The sequence below is a fragment of the Scyliorhinus torazame genome, chromosome 2 (genome assembly GCF_047496885.1).
Source record: "Scyliorhinus torazame isolate Kashiwa2021f chromosome 2, sScyTor2.1, whole genome shotgun sequence".
Lineage (NCBI taxonomy): Eukaryota > Metazoa > Chordata > Chondrichthyes > Carcharhiniformes > Scyliorhinidae > Scyliorhinus > Scyliorhinus torazame.
The window spans coordinates 357,356,478-357,382,827 of NC_092708.1; the positions used below are offsets into that span (position 1 = coordinate 357,356,478).

Sequence of the window (26,350 nt, forward strand, 5' to 3'; positions counted from 1 at the left end):
TCCGCAGGTGGCTCTTGCGTTTCCCAGCTTGGTACCTTTTTATAATCCTTTTTGCAAATCAACACGAGGCGACTTATAATCCTCTATATCAGAGCGCTGGCTCTGTTGGATTTGAATTAATCTAAATTAGAGGCTGAATTGGCGCTGATTCAAGCTGTTGTCAGTTCAAGCTAATATCCCGAGACTGATTTCTACCCATGTTCAGGCTAACGAGCAGACCTTTTCCCCAATAGAAAACATCGAGCTTGAGTTGTTCCAACAAGTTGTTGTACATATTAACAGCGCTAATTAATGTTGTGTGGAACAAAGAAGGAGCTTCTTCAGTTGGCATGAAGCATGTATTAGGTGCAATTAAGCTGTGCAACACTTCCTGACAAAGGTGTTATTATTTTCCTTTCAATTCCTGCATCTACTGCTTCACAGGTTCGCTCATTGATTTTAGATTTTTATAATACGCTGCTGCAAGTAGCCTCGAAAAATTGTGTTGTTGTTCATAGTCCTTAATGTGGTGCAATTTAAAGCAAACTTCTGTCTTCTTTTATTTTGGAACTCTGCAGACACCTATGCCAAGCTCTCTCTCCTTAACTCGGTGGGACAGGAGATGTCACGGTGCAAGACGTCCATCCGACGCGGTCAGCCCAACCCAGTTTACAAGGAGACTTTCATCTTCCAGGTCGCTCTTTTCCAGCTGTCTGAGGTCACCTTAATGATTTCCATATATAACCGGCGCAGTATGAAGCGCAAGGAAATGATTGGGTGGATTTCCATGGGTCAAAACAGCAGCGGCGACGAGGAACAAAACCATTGGCTTGAGATGAAAGAATCCAAAAGCTACCAAGTCTGCAGGTGGCACACATTATTGGAATCTTAAAACAGAATGCAACTAAATAAAGGACTGTGGAGGTGGCCTTTTAACCTGGCATTTTGGCCCGTGCAAAAAGCTCCTATTGTCTTACACTATTCAGACCTTTCTTAAAATCTCATGACAGTCGAATCATTCAGAATTTGCTTTGTAAAACAAACAGCAGCTTGTTTATCCAGCATGATAAATTCTTACAGTGATTTAAAAGCTATTTACATTAGTTAAGTGCCTGTGGAGGAGCGGATTGTGTCGCTGTGATATAACATTAACAACAGTGACAAATCGGTGTTTAGGATGAGTACGGGGTACAAAAGAATCACTGTTGCTATAGATATAAATGCACGTCACCTTTAACTCCTTTAACTGGTCAATATTTAGTGCCGCGCCATGCATGTAGAAATGATTTGGCTTTTTAAAATATTTTCTTCCTCCTAAAGGACTTCCTCAGTCTAGAATTTGCCGACATTGCAACCTACAGAATAACACTGCTTAAAAAAATGTCTCGTCAGTAATAGCGCAGTATAATGTCGCGAAACTGACTGTCTAGAAACTGAATTGTCCAAAAGCTGGACTTTAACTGAGTAACCTTTAGACAAATGAATGACCTGGACGATTTGGTTAGACGTTCCATTGGCGCAGAGTGGCGCCTGACTAGTTATTCGCTTTGTTGCTCATGGTGCTTGACAATTCCTGCCCTCCGAGCAAATCTTGATCCCACTGCCCCTGGCTTGACCCAAGCCACCCGATGTGTAATCTGGCAGACCGAAACCCGGCGCGGCCCCCGTCCCGACGTCGCCAGTTTCGAGGCACTCTTATTTTAAAGAAAATGAGCAGTAACATTCAAAACATCAGTGAAGAAATGGCCCAATAAAAATCTCTCGTGCCCGCAAATCCTGAAAGCCAATCCAAAAGGAGCCTTGAAGTGCCATAGAATCATAGAATTTACAGGGCAGACGGAGGCCATTTGGCCCATCAGGTCTGCACCGGCCCTTGGAAAGGGCACCCTACTTAAGCCCACACCTCCACCCTATCCCTGTAACCCCACCTAACCTTTTTTGGACACTAAGGACAGTTTATCATGGGCCAATCCACCTAACCTGCACATCTTTGGACTGTGGGAGGAAACCGGAGCACCCGGAGGAAACCCATGCAGACACGGGGAGAACGTGCAGACTCCGCACAAACAGTGACTCAAGCCGGGGATGGAACTTGGGACCCTGGAGCTATGAAGCAACTGTGCTAACCACTGTGTACTGTGCTGCCCCAGGTGGGTTTGAATTATCACAAGGTTCCTGTACAAGGAGTAGGATATCATTACCTATCACCTAGAACAGCCTTCCTCAAATTGTATCTCACTTGCAGTTGTCCCTGTCATTATGTGTTGTATCTTTGAAGCCTTTGATGATTCAACATTCCAAATCAGATAAACACTTTTGCACTTGGCACCAAGATTAATTTGAAAGCAAAATATGACTGGGGATGGATAAATAAAATAACAATGGCTAAAAACGTCCATCAGATTCTTCACATTTTCTTGGCATGTCCAACTGGCAACTTGCAAAATGTTGCATTTCCTGCCTCAAGTCATCTGGAGAGGCCAAATTGATTTTTTTATGGACTGGAGGGGATTAATTTAAACAGCTCTGATTTTTCCTCTCTCCACCTACCCTTATACAGAAAGGTGTTCTTGATAAATCAAAGCAAAATACTGCAGGTGCTGGAAATCTGAAATAAAAACAGAAAATGTTGCATAAACTCAACAGGTCTGGCAACATCTGTGGAGGGAGAAACAGGGTTGATCTTTTGAGTCCATGACTTTCTACAGGTGTTTATGATTTTTGATTTCTGTCTTTTTAAGTTGTGGCGTATGTTCCCCCACCCTTTCATTTTGGAGTGATCCAATCCTCTATTAGGAACTCCACAGAATACTTGAGGAAGAGTAAAATTAAAGGGATGATTTAATTTACACATACATAAAGCACGGGTAGGGGTTTTGCAATGCCCACCCCTCTTGCATTCATACAATAAAAGAGGGACAAGGGAATGAAGGGGTTCAGGGCAAAGGCCATGCTAAAAATAAGTATGGTTTCATGCATGTCCAGAGTCCAGGGAGTCAATATCCAATGAAGATTCCTTCAGGTGGCTTTGTCTGGCAGAATTCCTGGCCTTGCTCTTCGGAACTCAATTGCAGGTTGAGTCCATTGAAGATGCAGCACAAGTGTTCTTGTATCCTAATGTAGGTGAAACACAGGTTTCTTACTGGAGATCTGACTTGGGAGGGAAATGGAGATCAAAGATAGGTTGCTAGCCTGGAGTCCAGTTCTCTGCAGGAGTTAAACTGCAACTAAAGATCAAATTCAAAACTTGTATAATTAAAGCAATTCAAACAGCCCAAGTCTCAGTCATGTGACAGTGGTTTTAGGTTAAGCTATTCAGCTAACGAGGCCCCTTGTTAAAACCCATTGCGTTTTGAGCAGGTAACTGTTGAACCGTTATCGCAATGTTGGAGATGAGGAGTCACAAATAGTTCTGCCTTTGTCCAGAATTAGATGATGCAGACATCTCGTCTGCTAATCCTTAGTGTTGGCTTCACTGGAATGTTTAGACAATGCAAGGAGTGCTACATTCTAGGGGTTTGATATGTCATCCCGTGTCCATGTTTAAACTGCGCAGAAGCTTCCAGAACTACCATCTTACGGTCAGCGGCAGCTATTTTATCGGCCTAGCCAGTTGTCCATTTTTAAGTAGCCAGGCTGACGTAGATATATATTTTTTCCTCCCTGTCTTCTGGATGGGCCAATTTGTATAAATGAAGATGCCATCTATGGAAACACTTAAATCTAATCGGGGGAACACAATCCATTTTGGAAAGCTTTGCTCAACACAAGTCTCTTAAGTATACACTGAACATGAAATGTCTTGAGAATGGCTTAACCTTGCACCAATAGATCTTTTCAAACAATTACATTTTGCAAATTAATCAAAAAATACTCTCATAAAAAGTAGTTTCTCAAAGAGTTTCTAGAATGTTGCAGCACAGAAACGGTCCATTTGAGCCATCAATTGTGCACCCAGTGTTTTTCTGCACAGAACCCTTAGTGCAAACATTCTCTTGCTTACACTCCACTCTTCCTCAAGCAATTATCTAATTACCTTTCTTTACCTTCTGCACTGTATGTTCTATGTAAATAATTTTTGGAGGACAGTTCAAGTTGCTCCTCTGCCGTTCCAGCAGTCAATCAGTAGAATCCCTGTGGAAATTCAACCTCTTACTTTTTAAATTTAATTTTCTTTCGCCCCACTTCATTTTCCAGGTCTCTTGGACACAAGAGACTTTGGTGAGATAATTCTCTAATCCAACAGTTCTTCTCATCGGCTGATCCAAGGTGGCTGCACACCATCAAAAACGAATTATCTCTTTGCCATGTAGCGCATTGAGGCTCAGTTGTGCCTACAAGTCGAAGGGCTGTTGGTTCTGGGCCCAGTCCAGGACTTGAGCACAAAAAATAAGGTTGACACTCCAGCGAGGCGCTGCCCTGTCAGAGGTATCAACCATTGGTGAGACGTCAATAAATCTCTGCTCTGGCGGGTGGATGTACAAGATCGCAATCCACTATTTCAATGAAGAGCTGGGGAATTATCCCTTATGTCCAAAATTGGGACAATGTCAGTTAACATCACAAAAGCAAATTATTTGAACATTATCATTTTGCTCCTTGTGAAAGTTAGCTATTTGTAAATTGGCTGCCATACTTCCTTCTGTATGTTGTAGCCTTTGCTTTAATTCAGCTCCATTATGTTTCTATCTCCTTTTCTCTTTGTTTCCTGCCAGCCTTCGGCTCTCCCTGTCATTCTGCTCCACTGTCCTTACTCTTTCTCTGTGTCAGTCAAGCAATTGCTCTTACAGCTTAATCCCTAATTCCTCTTCAAATTACCTCTTTCTGTATCATTGGATCTGGAAGGCAGTGCCAGCAAGTTGTGCTTGTGTATCTGTGTGCAGCTGCAGCCTACAGGGATGAGGAGAAACCTGGGTCCTGGGAGATTGCAGGTGGCCGGAGCTTGGCCTGAGCCGAGAGGCAGTGGGGACGTAAGTGTAGAATTGCAGCTGCCTCGATTACTTCACCTGATCACTTCCACTCTGAGCCATTTACTTGCTTTGTTTATTTTCTGTTACGGGGGTGGGGCTACTGCTTGGCTTTAGGAACGAGACTACAGATGGGGATGGGCTGGGAGCAACAGAATCCGTTAACAAGAACCAATTCGCTGTGTTGCCATGGACCAATTTTTAATGATATTAAGTCAACAAGATCAATAAATCGAATAGTAACAGTGATGTGTGCGTGTTGTGACATTATTCACAGAGGGACAAAGTGAATGGATTTCATTGAAGGGCTTTTGATTGGTGAGCCATTTAGTATAGTTGCATTGTGACGATAATTTGACTCTCCTTGCTGTAAAACTTTCAAGGGGTTTGCGGAGGCAGGGGAAGAAGAAAAGTGATGAGAAAATAAAAGACTTTTTTAAATAATAAGAACAAAACAGTCTTCTACTTAGGTATTCTGAAAATTAAATGAGATGATGGGAAGTGATGACAATGTCGTGCTCAAAGATATTCGGCTCTGGTCGAGCAATATTAATCGGAAGCTGTGCAGCCAGAATCTGATTTTGAGAAATTGCATAACATTTTTTTACTAACCTACATTAACGTTTTTTTAGGAGAAATGCTGCTTTACATCTGCAGTTCATATATATATGTATGTATGTGTGTGTGTGTATGAGGCATATGGAGAACAGGTAGTATCTTAACCAGTACTTTTGATGTTCTTATGCTGCAATTGCACCTCCCTTCCTCAGCCATCCTTATGATAGTCCTGGGCAGGGTCGTTGGTCTTGTGTGCCAAAATTATTTTAAAATAAACAAGCCAGACTTTCCCTCCGCGCCTCCTGGTATTATTACAAAGTCCTTTTAAAAAGAAAAGCTATCTCTGATCTAAACAGCACGCACAATTCTATTGCGATTTGAGATGCTGTCTCATTTCTACTTGCCAGCAATGTCACTGGGTTAGCGGACGATGTAACAATCCTATGCCAGCAGTCCCCTGACATTGACCCTGCAGTAATATGTCAACCCAACACTGCTCATTTTTCCCAGGATCAATAATTAATAATTCAGAGCTATTAAATTTCAGAACTCTAATCGATTTAAATGTGCAAACGTGACAACAGGCCCGCTAGGAAGTCATCCGCAGAGCAGACTCTCCTCCATGCTTGCATTAAAAGAGAATATACTCAGGGCAGCACAGTGGCGCAGTGGGTTAGCACTGCGGCCTCACAACGCCGAGGTCCCAGGCTCGATCCGGCTCTGGGTCACTGTCCGTGTGGAGTTTGCACATTCGCCCCGTGTTTGCGTGGGTTTCGCCCCCACAACCCAAAAAAGTGCAGGCTAGGTGGATTGGCCACACTAAATTGCCCCTTAATTGGAAAAAAATGAATTGGGTATTCTAAATTTAAAAAAGAAAGAGAATATACTCAAATCAGGTTTAAACATCAAAGATGTGGAGAATCGACAGATGGCCCATAAATTCAGATTTATAACTATCTAATGATTAGTTAACCTATTTCATAGAATGAGAAAACACAAATGAAGGCTATTCAACCCATTGTGTTTGTCCCAGTGTCTTGGAAGAGGTAACCAAACCGTCTCACTCCTCTGCCCTTGGCAATCTTTCCCCTTCAAATATATATCCAGGGCGCAATTCTCCCATCGGGAGACTAAGTCCCAACGCCGGAGTGAAAACCGGAGTGTTTCCCAGCCCCCTATTCTCCCACCCCCGCGGGGCTAGGAGCGCGCCGCGTCATTTACGCGTGTCGGACCTTGGCGCCGCGTAAAAGAGGCGCCACGTAAATGATGCGACCGGCACCGCGTAAATGACATCACCCGCGCATGCGCGGTTGCCGTCCTCCCCTCGGCCGCCCTGCAAGAAGATGTCGGATGGATCTTGCGGGGCAGCGGAGGAAAGGAGGTCTTCCTTCAGAGAGGCCGACCCGCCGATCGGTGGGCACCGATCGCGGGCCAGACCCCTTGACCCCTTTTGAGCCCCCCCCCGGTGCAGGAACCCCCCTTGCCCCCCCACAAGCCGCCCCCCCCCCCCCCAGCGTTCCCACTGGCGGGAACCTGTCGTGTTGGGCAGGCCGCTCAGCCCATCCTGGCCGGAGAATCGCCGCTCGCCCATTACCAACGGCAAGCGGCGATTCTCCCAGCGGCCAGCCGTGATTTGCGCCGCGCCGGTTTGGGGGGGGGAGAATCGCGTGCAGGCGTCGGGGTGGCGTGGCGGGACTCGCGCCGCGCCTGGGCAATACTCCCACCCGGCGTTGGGGGGGGGGGGGGGGCGGAGAATTCCGCTCCCTATTACCTTTAAAAAGTCGCCACTGAAACTACTTCCACCACCTTTTCAGAGCGTGCATTCCAAATCACCGTCACTCACTTCATAACCTTTTCCCTCATCTTGGGCGTCATTCTCCGCCGGCGGGAGTCTCCGTTTTGCCGGCGCCCGGGGGTTTCCCGACGGCGTGGGGCTGCCCCACAATGGGAAACCCCATTGACCGGCCGGTGTTACGGAGACTCCCGCCGGCCGGTCGGGGCAGAAATGTGGCGGGGCGGGTAGGAGAATTTCGCCCCTCACCTTTGTTTCTTTTGGCAGTTACCTTAAATCTGTGTCCGATGGTTACTGACCCTTGTGCCACTTGGAGCAGTTTCACGTTATTTACCCTTATCAGCACGGTAGCATTGTGGATAGCACAATTGCTTCACAGCTCCGGGGTCCCAGGTTCGATTCCTGGCTTGGGTCACTGTCTGTACGGAGTCTGCACATCCTCCCCATGTGTGCGTGGGTTTCCTCCATGCGCTCCAGTTTCCTCCCACAGTCCAAAGATGTGCAGGTTAGGTGGATTGGCCATGATAAATTGCCCTTAGTGTCCAAAATTGGCCTTAGTGTTGGGTGGGGCTACTGGGTTATGGGGATAGGGTGGAGGTGTTGACCTTGGGTAGGGTGCTCTTTCCAAGAGCCGGTGCAGACTCGATGGGCCGAATGGCCTCCTTCTGCACTGTAAATTCTATGAATCTATGAATCAAAATACCTCGTAATTTTGTATACCTCAGCCGAGACTCTCCTGAACCTTCTCTGCTCCAATCGGAACAAGCCCAGCTTCACTATTCTCTCCATGTCCCTGAAGTCCTGTATCCTTGGGACCAAAGTAGCCAAATCTCCACCAGACTCGCTTTAAGGTGTTTAAAGAGAGATTGTTGATGTCTTTCAGAGGAAATTTCTGTTCTTTTGGTACATTGATGTGAAGAGCATTTTTATTTTAAAAAATATATATTTATTAAAGCTTTTTAACAAAACAAAACAATTTTTTCCCCTTACAAACAATAAACCCCCCCCCCCCCCTCCCCCGTAACAAAATAACGCAAAATCGCCCTGAGCAAGATATATATATACATGGTAAGATGATATATTTACAGAGCTTTATACACTGGCTCTCGCCCGTTCGTGCCAGTTTCCCCCACCGTCCATGTTTTCCCCCGCTCGTCCGTCCCCTCAAACAATCTCTCGTTCTCCCCCCCCCCCTCGCCCAGGGTTGCTGCTGCTGCTGACCGACCTTCCTCTAACGCTCTGCAAGGTAGTCTAGGAACGGTTGCCACCGCCTGTAGAACCCTTGCGCAGACCCCCTTAAGGCAAACTTAATCCTTTCCAACTTTATGAACCCAGCCATGTCGTTTGTCCAGGCCTTCACGCTAGGTGGCTTCGCCTCCTTCCACATTAGCAAGATCCTTCGCCGGGCTACTAGGGACGCAAAGACCAGAATGCCGGCCTCTTTCGCCTCCTGCACTCCCGGCTCGTCCACTACTCCAAATATAGCTAGCCCCCAGCTTGGCTTGACCCGGACTTTCACCACCTGAGATATTGCTCCCGCCACTCCTCTCCAGAACCACTCCAGTGCCGGGCATGACCAAAACATATGGACATGGTTCGCCAGACTCCTTGAACACCTTCCACATCTGTCCTCTACCCCAAAGAACCTACTCAACCTCGCCCCCGTCAAGTGCGCTCTGTGAACCACCTTAAATTGTATCAGGCTGAGCCTGGCACATGAGGAGGAGGAGGAATTGACCCTACCCAGGGCATCAGCCCACAAACCTTCCTCGATCTCCTACCCCAACTCCTCCTCCCATTTACCCTTCAACTCTTCTGCTAGCGCTTCCCCCTCTTCTTTCATCTCTTGGTGTATTGCCAAAACCTTGCCCTCCCCGACCCATACACCCGAGATCACGCTGTCTTGAATTTCCTGTGTCGGGAGCAGCGGGAAGTCCCTGACCTGTCGCCTCACAAAAGCCCTCACCTGCATATATCTGAATGCGTTTCCCGGGGGTAGCTCAAACTTCTCCTCCAGTGCCCCTAGGCTCGCAAATGTCCCGTCGATGAACAGGTGTCCCCCATTGTTCTAATCCCCGCCCGGTGCCAGCCCTGGAACCCCCCGTCCATCTTCCCCGGGACAAACCGGTGGTTACCCCTGATCGGGGACCACACCGAGGCTCCCACTGCACCCCTATGCCGTCTCCACTGGCCCACGATCCTTAACGTTGCCGCCACCACCGGGCTCGTGGTGTACTTTGATGGCGAGAGCGGCAACGGCGCCGTCACCAGCGCCCCCAAGCTCGTTCCTTTGCAGGACACCATCTCCATCCTCTTCCATGCCGCCTCTTCCATGCCGCCCCCTCCCCCTCCATAACCCACTTACGGATCATCGCCACGTTTGCTGCCCAGTAGTAGCTCCCTACGTTTGGCAGCGCCAGCCCTCCTCGGTCCCTACCGCGCTCCAAGTACCCTCTCCTTACCCTCGGGGTTTTGTTCGCCCACAATAACCCCATAATACTCCTACCCACTCTCTTGAAAAAGCCTTTGGTGATCACGATGGGGAGGCACTGGAACACAAACAAACACCTCGGAAGGACCACCATTTTTACCGACTGCACTCTACCCGCCAACGAGAGCGGCAACATGTCCCATCTTTTGAAGTCCACCTCCATTTGGTCCACCAACCTCGTCAGATTCAGTTTGTATAGGGCCCCCCAGCTCCTGGCTATCTGGATCCCTAGATACCGAAAACTCCCCTCCGCCCTCCTCAGCGGTAGGTCCCCTATCCCTCTTGCTTGGTCCCCTGCCTGTAGTACAAAAAGCTCGCTCTTCCCTACATTGAGCTTATAGCCCGAGAACTCCCCAAACTCCCTCAAAGTCTGCATGACCTCCACCATCCCCTCCATTGGGTCCGCCACGTACAGCAACAGGTCGTACGCGTATAGCCAGTTGTCCAAAGGGCACCCCCGCCTCGTTCCTCGGTACAGCCAAAAGTACTCCGACCTCCGCCGGTTCGTCACCACACTCGCCACCGGGGCGCTGTAAAGGAGCTTAACCCAGCTAATAAACCCTCCCCCGAACCCAAACCTTTGCAACACCTCCCAGAGGTACTCCCACTCAACTCGGTCAAAGGCCTTTTCCGCATCCATGGCTGCCACTATCTCCGCCTCTCCCTCCTCCGATCGCATCATTATCACGTTTAAGAGCCGCCGCACATTCGTATTTAATTGCCTGCCCTTTACAAATCCCGTCTGGTCCTCATGTATCACCCCCGGGACACAGTCCTCAATCCTCGTGGCAAGCACCTTTGCCAATAGCTTAGCGTCCACATTTAGGAGCAAAATTGGCCTGTACGATCCACATTGCAGTGGGTCCTTGTCTCGCTTCAGGATCAGGGAGATTGTCGCCTCCGACGTTGTCGGGGGCAGGGACCCCTCCTCTCTTGCCTCGTTAAAGGTCCTCACTCGTAGCGGGGCCAACAGGTCCGCATACTTTCTATAGAACTCCACCGGGAACCCGTCCGGCCCCGGGGCCTTCCCCGCCTGCATCTCCCCAAACCCTTACTCAGCTCCTCCAACCCAATTGGTACCCCCAAACCAGCCACCTCTTGGTCCTCCACCGTCGGGAACCGCAGTTGGTCCATAAATCTTCCCATCCCCTCTTCTCCCCCTGGGGGCTGGGATCTGTACAGCTCTTCGTAGAAGGCCTTAAATACCTTATTTATTTCCGTTGCACTCTGGGCCATAGCTCCCCCACCATCTTTGACTCCCACTATTTCCCTCTCTGCCGCCCTCTTACGGAGCTGGTGTGCCAGCATCCGACTGGCCTTTTCCCCGTACTCGTAGTTCGCCCCCTGCGCCTTCCTCCACTGTGCCTCCGCCTTCCCTGTGGTCAACAGGTCAAACTCCGTCTGGAGCCGTCGCCTTTCCCCAAGTAATCTTTCCTCCGGGGCCTCTGCGTATCTCCTGTCCACTCTCAAAATCTCCCCCACTAACCTCTCCCTTTCCATGCCCTCTATCTTCTCCCTATGAGCCCTGATGGAGATTAGCTCTCCCCTGATCACCGCCTTCAACGCCTCCCATACCACCCCCACTCACACCTCCCCGTTGTCGTTGGCCTCCAAGTACCTTTCAATACACCCCCTCACCTTCCCACACACCACCTCATCTGCCAGCAGTCCCACATCCAGCCGCCACAGCGGGCGTTGGTCCCTTTCCTCTCCCAGCCCCAGTTCCACCCAGTGCGGGGCGTGATCCGAAACGGCTATGGCCGAATACTCCGTCCCCTCCATCCCCGGGATGAGCGTCCTGCCCAGAAGAAAGAAAATTCCCTGGCCTGCGGTCTTGCAAACCTCCATGGGTCCACTCCCCCCATCTGGTCCATAAACCCCCTACGCACCTTGGCCGCCGCCGGCCTCTTTCCAGTCCTTGATCTGGAGGGGTCCAGTGCTGGGTCCAGCACTGTATTGAAGTCCCCTCCCATTATCAGACCTCCTACCTCCAGGTCCGGAATGCGCCCCAACATGCGCTTCATGAATCCAGCATCACCCAGTTCGGGGCGTATACATTTACCAACACCACCCACGTCCCTTGCAACCTACCACTCACCATCACATATCTCCCTCCATTGTCCACTACGATAGTCTTGGCCTCAAATGACACATGCTTTCCCACCAATATTGCCACCCCTCTATTCTTCGTGTTCAGTCCCGAGTGGAATACCTGTCCTACCCATCCCTTTCTTAACCTGACCTGGTCCGCCACCTTCAGGTGTGTCTCTTGGAGCATAGCCGCGTCTGCCTTCAGTCCCTTTAAGTGCGCGAACACTCGAGCCCTCTTCACCGGCCCATTCAGGCCCCTCACGTTCCACGTTATCAGCCGGATTGGAGTGGCTCTCTCACCCCCCCCCACCCCCCGCCGACTAGCCATCTCCTTTTCTGGGCCAGTCCCGTGTCCGCGTCTCCCTCACCCTCCAGTCCCCCAGCCAGGGGACCCCGTCCCGACCACCTCTTCTGTGTCCCATTCCCTTTCGGCCAGTGCAGCAGCAACCCTTTCCCTCCCCTCCCCACCCCCCCTCCCCCCCTTCCTCCACTGTGCCTCCGCCTTCCCTGTGGTCAACAGGTCAAACTCCGTCTGGAGCCGTCGCCTTTCCCCAAGTAATCTTTCCTCCGGGGCCTCTGCGTATCTCCTGTCCACTCTCAAAATCTCCCCCACTAACCTCTCCCTTTCCATGCCCTCTATCTTCTCCCTATGAGCCCTGATGGAGATTAGCTCTCCCCTGATCACCGCCTTCAACGCCTCCCATACCACCCCCACTCGCACCTCCCCGTTGTCGTTGGCCTCCAAGTACCTTTCAATACACCCCCTCACCTTCCCACACACCACCTCATCTGCCAACAGTCCCACATCCAACCGCCACAGCGGGTGTTGGTCCCTCTCCTCTCCCAGCCCCACTTCCACCCAGTGCGGGGCATGGTCCGAAACGGCTATGGCTGAATACTCCGTCCCCTCCACCCTTGGGATGAGCGCCCTGCCCAGCACAAAGAAGTCTATCCGGGAGTATGCCTTGTGCACTTGGGAGAAGAAAGAACCTCCATGGGTCCACTCCCCCGATCTGGTCCATAAACCCCCTGAGCACCCTGGCCGCCGCCGGCCTCTTTCCCGTCCTTGATCTGGAGCGGTCCAGTGCTGGGTCCAGCACTGTGTTGAAGTCCCCTCCCATTATCAGTCCTCCTACCTCCAGGTCCGGGATGCGCCCCAACATGCGCTTCATAAATCCAGCATCATCCCAGTTCGGGGTGTATACATTTACCAACACCACACACGTCCCTTGCAACCTACCACTCACCATCATGTATCTCCCTCCATTGTCCGCTACGATAGTCTTGGCCTCAAATGATACATGTTTTCCCACCAGAATTGCCCATCTGTTTTTCGCGTCCAGTCCCGAGTGAAATACCTGTCCTACCCATCCCCTTCTTAACCTAACCTGGTCCGCCACCTTCAGGTGTGTCTCTTGGAGCATAGCCACATCTACCTTCAGTCCCTTCAAGTGCACGAACACTTGAGGCCTCTTCACTGGTCTGTTCAGGCCCCTATCAGCCGGATTGGAGGGGCTCTCAACCACCCCCCCCCCCCCCCCCCCCCCCCCCCCGCCTAGCCATCTCCTTTTCTGGGCCAGTCCCGTGTCCGCGTCTCCCTCACTTCCATCCCAGCCACCTCTTCTGTGTCCCATTCCCTTTCGGCCAGTGCAGCAGCAACCCTGTCTAGCTTTTTTGCTCCCCCCATATCACTCCCGTAAGTCAGCTGACGCCTGCTGACCCCGGCTTCCCCCGCCATCCCTTTGACCCCCCCGTGTGGGAATCTCACCATCAATAGATGTTCCTACGCTCCCCCTCCCACCTTTCTTACCGCGCGCGGGAGAAAAAACCCACGCTTTCCAGAGCCTGCCCCGCCCCCCCCCCCGACGCAGCTTCTGTTGCGGCCTTGTTTCTCGTCCCCAGCCCATATAACATTCCCTGTGCGTGCTTACCCCCCTATATACAACCGCCATCATACTTCAACCCTCAAATACCCCCCACCCTCACAAACCCTCAATTAGAGTCCAACTTTTCAGTTAATATAAAGGTCCACGCCTCTTCGGGCGTTTCGAAGTAGTGGTGTTGGCCGTTATATGTGACCCACAGTCGCGCTGGCTGCAACATTCCAAATTTCACTCCTTTCCAATGCAGCACCGCTTTGGCCCGGTTGAAACCCGCTCTCCGCTTAGCGACCTCCGTGCTCCAGTCCGGGTATATTCTGATCTCAACATTGTCCCACTTGCTGCTCCGCTCCTTCTTGGCCCATTTCAGGACCCTCTCTCTGTCCGTAAACCGTTGAAATCTCACCACCATCGCCCTTGGCGGCTCGTTTGCTTTGGGCTTCCTCGCCAGCACCCGGTGCGCCCCTTCCAGCTCCAGCAACCCTGGGGGGGCCTCCGCGCCCATCAGCGCCCCAATCATCGTGCCCGCATATGCCGCGGCGTCGGCCCCCTCCACTCCTTCTGGGAGACCCAGGATCCTCAAATTGTTTCTCCTCGATCTGTTCTCCAGGTCTTCAAGTCTTCCCGCCCACTTCTTGTGTAGCGCCTCGTGCCGCTTCACTTTCACCGCCAGGCCCAAGAGCTCGTCCTCATTCTCACTCACTTTGTCCTGGATCTCCTGGATCTTCACCTCGTGGGCTTTCTGGGTTGCCCCAAGTCCTTCAATTATTGCCAGCATTGGCGCCACCATCTCCTTCCCCAGCTCCTCGAAGCAGCGCTTAATGAATTCTTGCATCTCTTCTTTGTCCCCGGCCGCCGCCATTTTGTTTATTTTACCCTTCTTTTCTCGTTGCTCCAGTGCCGTTTTTTTGGCTGTTTCGCTGTGGGTCCGGTCCATACAGGTTAGTGAGGGACCTCTCTCCTCTCTTCCCCACGGGTTGGCTGTGTAAAAAATTCCATTGGGGCACTTCTATCGAGCCCGAAAGTCCTTCTTCGCGGGAGCTGCCGATTCGTGCGGCTTAGCTCCGCATAGCCGCAACCGGAAGTCCGTGAAGAGCATTTTTAATTGTGTGTTTTAAAACATGATTGTGTTTTTTAGTGTTGTAAGGTTGATGATGCCCCAAGATATTGTCAGCTGTTGACTATTGTGCTTCAGGTGAAACAATGCTTCCTCCTCCCTCCTCTTATGCTTTTTAATTGCCCAGCCGTGGACCCCATTTTAGCTGAGATTCTGGGGCGTCATTCTCCGACCCCCGCAGGGTCGGAGAATGGCCGTTGGCCGCCGTGAATCCCGCCCCCGCCGAAGTCACCGGTACCGGAGATTGGGCGGGGGTGGGAATCGGGCCGCGCCGGTTGGCGGGACCCCCCGCTCAATTCTCCGGAAGGAATGGGCCGAAGTCCCGCCCAGAAATTGCCTGTCCCGCCGGCGAAAATTAAACCTGGTATTTACCGGCGGGACCAGGCGGCGTGGGCGGGCTCCGGGGTCCTGGGGGGGCGCGGGGTGATCTGACCCCGGGGGGTGCCCCCACGGTGGCCTGGCCCGCGATCGGGGCCCACCGATCCGCGGGCGGGCCTGTGCCGTGGGGGCACTCTTTCCCTTCCGCCTCCGCCACGGCCTCCACCATGGCGGAGGCGGAAGTGACTCTCCCCACTGCGTATGCGCGGCAAACTTTCAGCGGCCGCTGACACTCCCGCGCATGCGCCGGGAAACTGTCAGCGGCCACTGACGCTCCCGCGCATGCGCCGCATTTCCGCGCCAGCTGGCGGGGCAACAAACGCCATTTCCGCTAGTTGGCGGGGCGGAAATCCCTCCGGCGTCAGCCTAGCCCCTCAATGTTGGGGCCCGGCCCCCAAAGATGCGGAGCATTCCGCACCTTTGGGCCGCGCGATGCCCGTCTGATTGGCGCCGTTTTTGGCGCCAGTCGGCGGACATCGCGCCGTTGGGGGAGAATTTCGCCCCTGATCTCTGTTAGTACTGCTTTGAAACAAGTGTGAAACAGGGTAGAGTGACTCCTTTTAAATAATTTATTGTGTTAAGTAAATTAAAGCAGGTTAGTTTTGAGGGAAATAGAACATTTTCTCTTTCACCAGTGTCGAGCACTCCCAGCTCAATTGAGTATAATGCAGCCAGATACAAACCAATTCTCTTCTGCTCTGCCCCACCAGAATGCTAACACTACCCAACTATTTGGTTTACCATACCATCTCTCCTTGGGCCTGTGTAAGGGACATTGAACATTGTCATTCAAATAGGGATGCTTTTTCTCAAGGGCCAGAAACTGGATTGAGATTGACCAAAATAATTTTGCCAAGGGTGACTTACAGCCAGCAGAAGACTTGTAATCGGTCAGTTTGGAATGTATTCAACATAGGCCCAAGAAGTTAAAGGCTTTGGTTCTGTTCTGCTTGTTTATTCCTCCCTTACTGTAGGGAAATTCTTTACAACCTTATCATGAACCCAGAATCGACCAGTCACTTGCTACAGTGTATTTGTACATTAAGCGATGTGCCACTTTATAGTTACGGTTGTATATCTGTAATACATTGACTACACTTACTGTATACCTGATTAACAAAGTGTCGGTTCCCCTGACGTGGTAGGCATTGTAAGTATTGCAATTGATCAGTAAGGGAAAGGAAATGCAGCTGAGATTCAATTAAGTGGTCTAGCCATTTGCTTTTCATGGGAAGGCATTAACTGTTAGCAATTTTCACAAATTGGACTTGATTTATTCCATTACATCATGACATGGAGTGATGTAAATTCAAGCTAAGGCACATCTACATTTTAATGCCATTCACTTTGAGGTTCTTTGGCAACAAGCCCGTTGTTCATCAATGTATCTTTGCAAAAATAAATAAGTATCTCCTATATGTTGTGCTACCTGTACGGTTTGTGTTCATAGTCTATTCTTATCATGCCGGTTGTTGTCAGTACAGGTTTAATGACAAAGATGTTATTCAGACCAGAGCTCTCACTTATTTTTTTAAAAATTCAAATGATTGTTGTGCTTGAGAACATCTTGTTTCATGTGTATTATATCATGTGTAAAAATAGAATTAATGCCAAATGCCAAATTGCATGTTGTAAAATGAATAGGAATTTGAAGTTACGTTTTCCGGAACCTGATGATATTCATTACTTTTAATTATGAATCATGTTCCTGATCATTTTGATGTTATCGTCAACTACCTTTTCTTACAGGTGAAAAACTGTACAGCCTCAAATCATAAAATCATCAGTGAGTCATCTTGGCCATTTCAGATGAGTTAATTGATTGGATAGTTGCATTGTTTGGCCTTTAACTCAGGCAATGATTAATGAATATATTGTCCACAGTCCTATCCAAATGAAGCAAAGACACAGTAGGTAACCACTGTGGTGAGCTGAATTCTCAAAAAATACGTTCATTATAATTTACTTTAATTAAACAGGCCAAAAAGTATATCATGCACTGCTGTCTCACAGCAAAGCGTTTGATTCTCATCAGCTATTGAGACTGAAATCGGTGAAATGAGAACCTGGTGAGTCCCAAAAAAGGTTTTTGATTTGTTCTGCTAAATTATCACCAAAGTGATAATTTATTTAGAAATTTCATTGTTCTGAAATGTCTTAATATCAATAGAATTTTATAATGCTCTGCCACCAGGGTGAGAATGTGCGAGAACTATTTTCACTTCCATGAAGGTCTTGTTGATGTGTGCAATGTGAACATTTTAGTGTCAGTCACATATAACGTAACAATGGACCTGTCAACTCTGATTTCTAGATTAATTCAGCATGGCTCTATTCTCCGCAGAGACTTAAATGGCTTTTAAAATTCTTGTTCTGGAATATAAAACCAGTCAATAAGTCAACACACACTTTTGATCGATTTTGCCCAGTGAGCAGGAACATGTAGTGCTTGTCACAGGTGTGTGCAGTTAATGCTCTTGAAAACAGATTTTGGTTCACTGTGCATGCATATTAATCCTTATGCATGACTTGGTTAGGAAAATATCTGTATTGCATGCATCTTGTAAATCAACCGTATTTACTTTTATATATTACAATAAAAGATATTACTTTTATTGCAATTATGGTGTCAATGTTTCAAGAGTTCAATGATATTTTGCTGAACTACAAAAGAAGACAGCTCTTGAAGGTTCCATTACAAAGTAACACTGTCTGAAAGTGGCATTTTGTAACTCCTATTATCCTGTGACTCACCAGTCTATACTAATCTGTCGTCCTTCTGATTCTCTGCCTGCAGTAACACGTGACTGTTATTACCCTGTGGCACACTATTCCTGCAACAGTAGTAACTTGCAGCAACATAGAAGTAAGGTTAATGTTTTGGCATAATCTACCTTTGTTGTTTAGCCTTTGAGGGGGTCCCGGTTTACTGGGAGAAGGCAGGCGAATGGGGATGAGAAACATATCAGCCATGGTTGAATGGCGGAGCAGACGATGGGCCGAATGGCCTAATTCTGCTCCTATATCTTATGGTCTTATGGAATATGCCAACGAAAGTGACCAAGTTCAAATATTCTCATTGCGAAATGACATGCAAGATGTTGCATGGATATTAATGACTTAACCACAAATAAGCATGAATTTATTTGGCTCATTAAAATTTTCAGGTGGATCTTTGGTTCCAAATGTTGCAGAAGTCTTCTTCCATTGGCTGCTGATCATTTTGAACACTCTTGCTGTCGTGCTGCTGGCACTCGAAGCTTTTACGCAGTGTCTTCCCCGTCCCCTTTAATGGTGTCAGATATCAATGCAGGAGTCTGAAAATAACTGCTTGAGGACTCAGTACAGATCTCTGGCAATGCCTCCGAGACAGTGCACACCCTTGTCAATTTTGACAAGTTAGACAAATGGCTCATTATTCCCAGGGGAGCATTGTAATTAAAGGTCTCGTAGTCAAAAACTGTGGATGTTGCAGCAGTTGCTGGGAGACGCAGCTACCCAGGTTACACTGTCCACTAATTTCGTGCTCATTGTTGTTCCCTGTTAGTTGTGGGACTGTCGCTGTCCGGACACAATCGTTCTGTGTGTGACAGGATATGCCTTACAGGATCCAGCTGCCTATTTCTGCTATTATCGTGTTGGCGGCTCAGTTGGCAGTACGCTCACCTCAGTCAGAAGATTGGGGATTCAAGTCCCATTTCAGAAACTTGAGCAGTAAAGTAGAGGTTGATACGTCAGTGCAGTACTGTTAGACGTGTTGTCCTATGGTCAAAGCAAGGTTCCTTTTGTTCTCTAAGGTAATAGAATCCTTGACTCTATTTTTGATGGAATTTCCACCCATACCAGGGCAATATTTATCCCCAATCAGCATCACAAAAGATAGATTATCCACCAGTGATTATTACATTGTTTGTGACTATGGCAAATTCGCTGCCATGTTTCCTGCACTACAACAGTGGCAACATTTCAGAAGTCCTTCTTTGGAAGTCCTTTGGTACATCCGAAAGTCTTGAAAGGCACTATAAATGCAAGTCTGTCTTTCGTTACATTGCACCATGCTGATTTGGAACCATATTGCTGTTCCTTTACTGTTGATGTGTCAAAATCCTTGAGCTCCCTTCCTAACAGAATTGCTACGGTGCAGAAGAGAATTATTTGCCTGCGCTGTGAGGAAGGGAGCTCCAGGATTTTGAGGACTGTGTGTGCACCTACACCACAGGGATTGCAATAGCATTAGAAGGCAATTCACCACCACATTCTCGAGGGCAATAAGGGATGGGCAACACATTTTTCAATTAATAATCTTTATTGTCACAAGTAGGCTTACATTAATACTGCAATGAAGTTACTGTGAAAAGCCCCTAGTCGCCACATTCCGGCGCCTGTTCGGGTACACAGAGGGAGAATTCAGAGTTCTCAGCCGGTATGGGAATTGAATGCTTGGCCTAACCAGTGCCACTCACATCACGTGAATGAATAAATGATAAAAAACAAAAAAACTGCAATTGGTTCAAAGTAACATTGCTCACACTGCAGAGTGGACACACACTGTTCCTTCTCCATATTTCCACATATAGTCTGTTCACCTGCATTAAGGACTCAATATCTCTCCCCATCCTTGAAGCTCTACCGGTTGTGCCTGTCTGTGGGAATTAGTATAACCTGGCTGTAAAAGTGGGCCTGTGAAGCAGTGTTTGCATCAGAAACTCTGGTAAGATTATCAGTGAATCCACAGTCGGCAGAAATATGTCCTGTCAATAAGTATTCCACCGATCCGCGGGCGGGCCTGTGCCGTGGGGGCACTCTTTCCCTCCGCACCGGCTGCTGTCAACCTCTGCCATGGCCGGTGCGGAGAAGAACCCCCCTGCCCATGCACTGGGATACGCCAGCACACGCTGGCGCTCCCCCGCATGCGCCAACTCGCGCCGGCTGGCGGAGGCCCTTCGGCGCTGGTTGGCGGGGCGCCAAGCCCCTCGCGGCGCCAACCCCGCCGGTGCCAGCCTAGCCCCTGAAGGTGCAGAGGATTCCACACCTTCCAGGCGGCCCGATGCCGGAGTGGTTCACGCCACTCCTCGGCGCCGGGACCGTCCGCCCCGCCGGGTAGGGAAGAATCCCCCCCCTAAATGGCTGACACTCTATAAATAATGAGAAACTAACTAAAGGACAATGTGGAATAAAACACATGACCTGAACAACATTCAGGCTTGGGTTGATAAGTGGCATGAATCATACATGCTATATAAATGCCATGCAATGACCATCACACCTTGACATTCAACAGCATGATATCACTGAGTCCCTCAGCATCAAAATCCTGGGGTCACTGTTGACCAGGAACTTAACCGGACCAGTCATATAAACTCCGTGGATGCAGGAGCAGCAGAGCTTGGGTTCCCATGAATGAATTTCTTTTTAAATGTTTATTTGTGGGGCAAGTGAGGCTGAGCACATGCACTGAGATTTCAGAATCATCCTCCTGTCATTTTTCTGACGAGTGACGGGTAAGGACAGTAACATTTGAGTATTTCTGAAAAACAAACGAGATGCTGTCAAAGGTTTTTGTCTTGTACTCGTCAGGGCAGGCACTAGAATGCCTAATTTCATGCTGCTACTGTGTAGTAGCAGCACAAGTGGTGTTTTACTAACAGGGTGCTGCCATCAAGCTAAAGAAATGTTCTGCCAATCATACAAATGATTAATGTGATACATGAATTTCAATGCTGCCTGGTACGTAACCCGTTTGTGCCAACGACTGTCAGATCATTACAAACAGCACGTCCCTTCAGCTATCTGCAATAGGCAGAATATTGGCCACACTCAACCAGCCCATGCTCGGAAAACTTTAAACGTAATGTATAATGTTAGATGTAATTCGCGATTGGACAACACTTGCTGAACAATTGCAAGTGTGCCAAACATGATACTGACAACCATTTTAAGATTATGTGCAAAAAGCTACATATATTTGCACTCAGGATCTATCCTGTTCAAGCAAAATAATCGTTGAGGCTTTGCAGCTTTTTAAAATTGAGCTAAAGCATGAGGGACAATAGTTCCCTGGTGTACTCTCCATGACAACACCTCAACCAAAAGAGTTGAATTGCCAACCAATCAGCACCTTTTTCTCATGCAGTATACAATGTTGTTCAAAGAACAACAAAGAACAAAGAAATGTACAGCACAGGAACAGGCCCTTCGGCCCTCCAAGCCCGTGCCGACCATACTGCCCGACTAAACTACAATCTTCTACACTTCCTGGGTCCGTATCCTTCTATTCCCATCCTATTCATATATTTGTCAAGGTGCCCCTTAAATGTCCCTATCGTCCCTGCTTCCACTACCTCCTCCGGTAGTGAGTTCCAGGCACCCACTACCCTCTGCGTAAAAAACTTGCCTCGTACATCTACTCTAAACTTTGCCCCTCTCACCTTAAACCTATGCCCCCTAGTAATTGACTCCTCTACCCTGGGGAAAAGCCTCTGACTATCCACTCTGTCTATGCCCCTCATAATTTTGTATACCTCTATCAGGTCGCCCCTCAACCTCCTTCGTTCCAGTGAGAACAAACCGAGTTTATTCAATCGCTCCTCATAGCTTATGCCCTCCATACCAGGCAACATTCTGGTAAATCTCTTCTGCACCCTCTCTAAAGCCTCCACATCCTTCTGGTAGTGTGGCGACCAGAATTGAACACTATACTCCAAGTGTGGCCTAACTAAGGTTCTATACAGCTGCAACATGACTTGCCAATTCTTATACTCAATGCCCCGGCCAATGAAGGCAAGCATGCCGTATGCCTTCTTGACTACCTTCTCCACCTGTGTTGCCCCTTTCAATGACCTGTGGACCTGTACTCCTAGATCTCTTTGACTTTCAATACTCTTGAGGGTTCTACCATTCACTGTATGTTCCCTTCGAAATTTGGCATTCTTGCATCTGTCCTGACAAAAAGATTCAGCAGCTTGTTTCTTTTGTCGGCAATACTCAATTTCTGTACTACCAAGCTATTGTAAGGGTTCAAACTAACTTGGCAAGGGCATGGGAGCCGAGAGAAAATATTAGAGAGGAATACCAAGGTTCACAGAATACTGGGAGAGATAGCGAGCACCAAAATAAAGAATAGTAAGTTAATGGATGGGGTCAGAATAAAGGAGGAAGTAATAAAGTATAAACCAGGTTTCCTGTCTATGGGAGCATGGAGTGTGATAAATAAGATTGATGAGTTATAGACACAGTTGTCATGTGGAAATACGATGTTGTGGAAATACAGAGACATGGCTCAGAGAAGGGCAGTGCTGGATGTTAAATATTCCTGGATATAAGATGTTCAAGAAATATAGGAAAGGAAGAAAAGGGGGTAGGTGGAGGTTTTAATTAAGGAGTGTTGCAGTACTGAAGACAGATAATGTTCTGTCCAGCAGGGTGGGGGGAGGGTGGGGGGGTGTCAAGGATGGAGTGTCTATTTGGCTACAGATAAGGAACCAAAAAAGTGTAATGACATTACTCAGTGTACTTTATAGATCACCTATACTAGTGGGAAGGATGTAAAGGAACAAATTTGCAAGGAAATTACAGAGAGGTACAAAGATTAAAGGGTAGTTACAATGGGGGAGTTTAAATATCTGAATATAGACTGGGTTAGTGGTAGTGTAAAGGGTGGAGAGGGTCAAGAGACCCAAGAGTTCATTGAGGAGAATAGCTGTATATTTCCAGTTCAATGATAAAGGAGGCACTGCTGGACTTGTTTCTCAGACATGAGCTGGGTTAAGTGGATCAAGTGTCAGTCAGAGAACATTTAGGGGACAGTGATCATTGTATCATAAGGTTTAAGCTCACTATGGAAAAGAACAATTTGAAATGAGAATAATTAACTGCGGGAAAGTCAACTTCAATCGGGTGGGAACAGATTTAGATCAAATAAATTGGAATCAAAGGTTGGCAGGAAAAATGGTAGCTAAACCTTCAAATGAGCGATTGTTTAGGCACAGTCAATGTTTACTACCTCGAAAGGAAAAGATAGGGCAAATAAAGCCAGAACTCCCAAAGAGATAAAGAAGAAAAAGTGTGCTTATGACAGATGTCAGATAGGAAATACTATTGTGAATCAGGTTGAATGTAGAAGGTCAGCGGGGAGGTGGAAAAGCAAACAAGAGAAGCAAAGAGGGAGTATGAAAAGAGACTGGCAGCCAATATGAAAGGGAATCTCAAAGTGTTGTAAAGGCATATAAATAGTTATAAGGGTGGTAGAAGGTGGAGTAAGGCCAATTAGGGAGGATAAAGGAGATTGGAGGATGAAGGCATAGATGAGGTGTAAAACAAATACTTTGCAACTGCCTTTACCAAGGACGAAGCTGCTACCCAGGGCATGGTCTAAAAGAAGGCAATTCAAACACTTGAAAGGTTTATAATTGATAAGGAGGAGGTGTTGGATAGGCATCAGTAATTAAAATGGTTGAGGCACCAGGACCAGATGAGATGCATTCAAGGAAATGAAGAAAGTTGCCGTGGAAATTGCGGATGGCTTGGCCATAATTTTTCAGACTCCCTTAGACTTGGAGGTGGTGCCAGACAACTGGAGAATTGCAAACGTCACACCCTTGCTCAGAAAAAGTGTAAAGAAAAGCCCATCAATTGCAGGCCAGTCAGTTTAAACTCAATGTGGGAAAACTTTCAGGAACAATGATTCAAGGCAAAATGAATAGTCACATGGATAAATGCGCATTAATTAAAGGAAACCAGACTGGATTTGGTAAGGGAAAATCATGTCAATTAATGTGCTGGAGTTTTTGGAAGAGCGAATAAAGAAGTTGTTGGGAGCAATGCAGTTGATGTGGTGTACATGGACTTCCAAAAGTCATTTGAGACAGTCCGGCATGACAGACCTGTGCCCAAAATGATGCATCATGAAAAGGACGGTAGCAACATGGATGCAGAATTGGTTGAATGACAGGGAATTGAGAGTAGTGTCAATTGGAAGTGTTGTGGGCTGGAGGAAGGTGGGTGGTGGAGTTTCCCAGGGTCCAATGTGTGAACCCTTGCTTTTGTTATGGGCCAGGGTTTAGAGAACCCCAAAGTGTATCATGGAGTTCACCTGATCCACAACTTTTACTAGATTGTGGTATGGGGAGCACACGGCCCCCTCTACAGGTCTGGTAGAGCAGAAATGGAAAAGTATTTTTTAAAGCAAAACAATGTTTATTCTATGAACCCAAGTTAACCTTTTTAAAACATACAGTGAACATCTTAGCAAGCATTAATTCAAATACAACCCCCAAAGAATATAACACTAAGTAATCCTTTAAGCGTTCCTTTTTACATCCATAAGACTTAAAACACCTTTTGCCAGAAGTACATCAGGTTACAGTCACTACTGTTATTAGTTTTAAATCACCAGGATCGATTTACTGTCTTTAGATTACAGAGAGAGACTCTAATACACCTTCTGGCTGTGACTGCAGCTACCCAGCTCTGAAAACAAAACTAAAACACGCCCTGCAGCAAACAGCCTAAAACAAAAGTAAAAACTGACAGACAGCCCAGCTCCACCCACTCTCCGACATCACTGCAGTAATAAACACCCATTTCTTAAAGGTACATTTCTTAAGCACCCATTTCTTAAAGGTACTCTCACATGACACTTTTCCTGTATATATTACTGAACCAGACCTAGATCTTGGGCACAATTTCAAAGTTTATGGATGATACAAAACTTTGTGGCATTGTGAAATGGGAGGGGATAGTATAGAACTTCAAAAGTCAGTGGAATGGGTGGACTGGTGGTAGAAAAATTTAAATATGGAGAAATGCGAAGTGATTCAATTTGGTAGGAAGAACATGGCGAGATATAAAATAAAAAGTACAATTCTATCGGGTGTACAGGAGCACAGAGATTGTGTATATATGCTTGTGCCATTGGTGGTAACAGAATAAGTTGAGGGAACAGTTAATAAAGCACACAGTATCCTGGAGGGGCAAAGATTACAAGAGCAAGGAGGCTATGTTGAACTTGTACAGCGCACCAGTTTGGCCTCAGTTCGAGTATTGTGTCCAGTTCTGGACACCGCACAGCAGGAGGAACGTGAAGGCATTGGAGAGAGTGCAGAAAAAGATTCATGAGAATGTTTCCAGGGATGAGGAACTTCCGTGATGAAGATAGATTGGAGAAATTAGAACTGTTTCCTTGGAGAAAAGAAGGCTGAGAGGAGATTTGATACAGTTCTTCAAAATCATATGGTGTATGGACAGAGTTGGAAGAGAGAAACTGTTCCCACTCACAAAATAATCAAAAACGAAGGACACAGATTGAAAGTATCTATAATAATATTAATCGCTTATTGTCACAAGTAGGATTCAATGAAGTCACTGTGAAAAGCCTCTAGTCGCCACATTCCGGGGCCTGTTCGGGGAGGACAGTACCGGATTTGAACCTGCGCTGCTAGCCTTGTTCTGCATTACAAGCCAGTTGTTTAGCCCACTGTGCTAAACCAGCCCCTCTGGTAGAAGAGCAAAAGTGACGAGAGGAAAAACTTGGTAAAGGTCTGGAATGCACTGCCTCAGATTGTGGTAGTGGTAGGTTCACTCAGCATTTAAAAGGGAATTAGATAGTTATCTAAAAAAAGAACATCGTGCAGGGTTACAGGGGAAAAGGCGGGAGAATGGAACTAAGTGAATTGCTCATTCAGAGAGCCAGTTCAAAAACAGTGGGCTTAGGTCTCCTTACCGGGCAGCATGTTAGCACAGTGGTTAGCACAGTTGCTTCACAGCTCCAGGGTCCCAGGTTCGATTCCCGGGTTTCCTCCGGGTTCTCCGGTTTCCTCCTACAGCCCAAAGATGTGCAGGTTAGGTGGATTGGCCATGGTAAATTGCCCTTGGTGTCGAACAAAAAAGGTTGGGTGGGGTTACTGGGTTTTGGGGTTACAAGGATAGGGTGGAGGCATGGACTTAAGTGGGGTGCTCTTTCCAAGGGCCGGTGCAGACTCGATGGGCCGAATGGCCTCCTCCTGCACTGTAGATTCTATGATTCTTTGGTGCTGTAACATTTTTTGTGATTTGTGAGCTATCTGCGACTTCATTAACATTTATTTGTTGAATTGGAAT

The 26,350-nt window shown here is 47.8% G+C and overlaps 1 protein-coding gene across 7 annotated transcripts in view; it reads left to right on the plus strand.

Annotated features, from left to right (window-relative positions):
* The window catches only part of LOC140403830 (synaptotagmin-16-like), a 278,502-nt gene extending 260,634 nt beyond the window's left edge, over positions 1-17,868 (plus strand). For all 7 annotated transcript variants that reach the window (XM_072492050.1, XM_072492058.1, XM_072492004.1 and 4 more), the window contains one exon: positions 558-17,868. In XM_072492050.1, the coding sequence (XP_072348151.1) occupies positions 558-871 (314 nt within the window). In that variant the 3' untranslated portion in view covers positions 872-17,868. The remainder of the gene's footprint in view (positions 1-557) is intronic.
* The last annotated feature ends 8,482 nt before the right edge of the window (positions 17,869-26,350 follow it).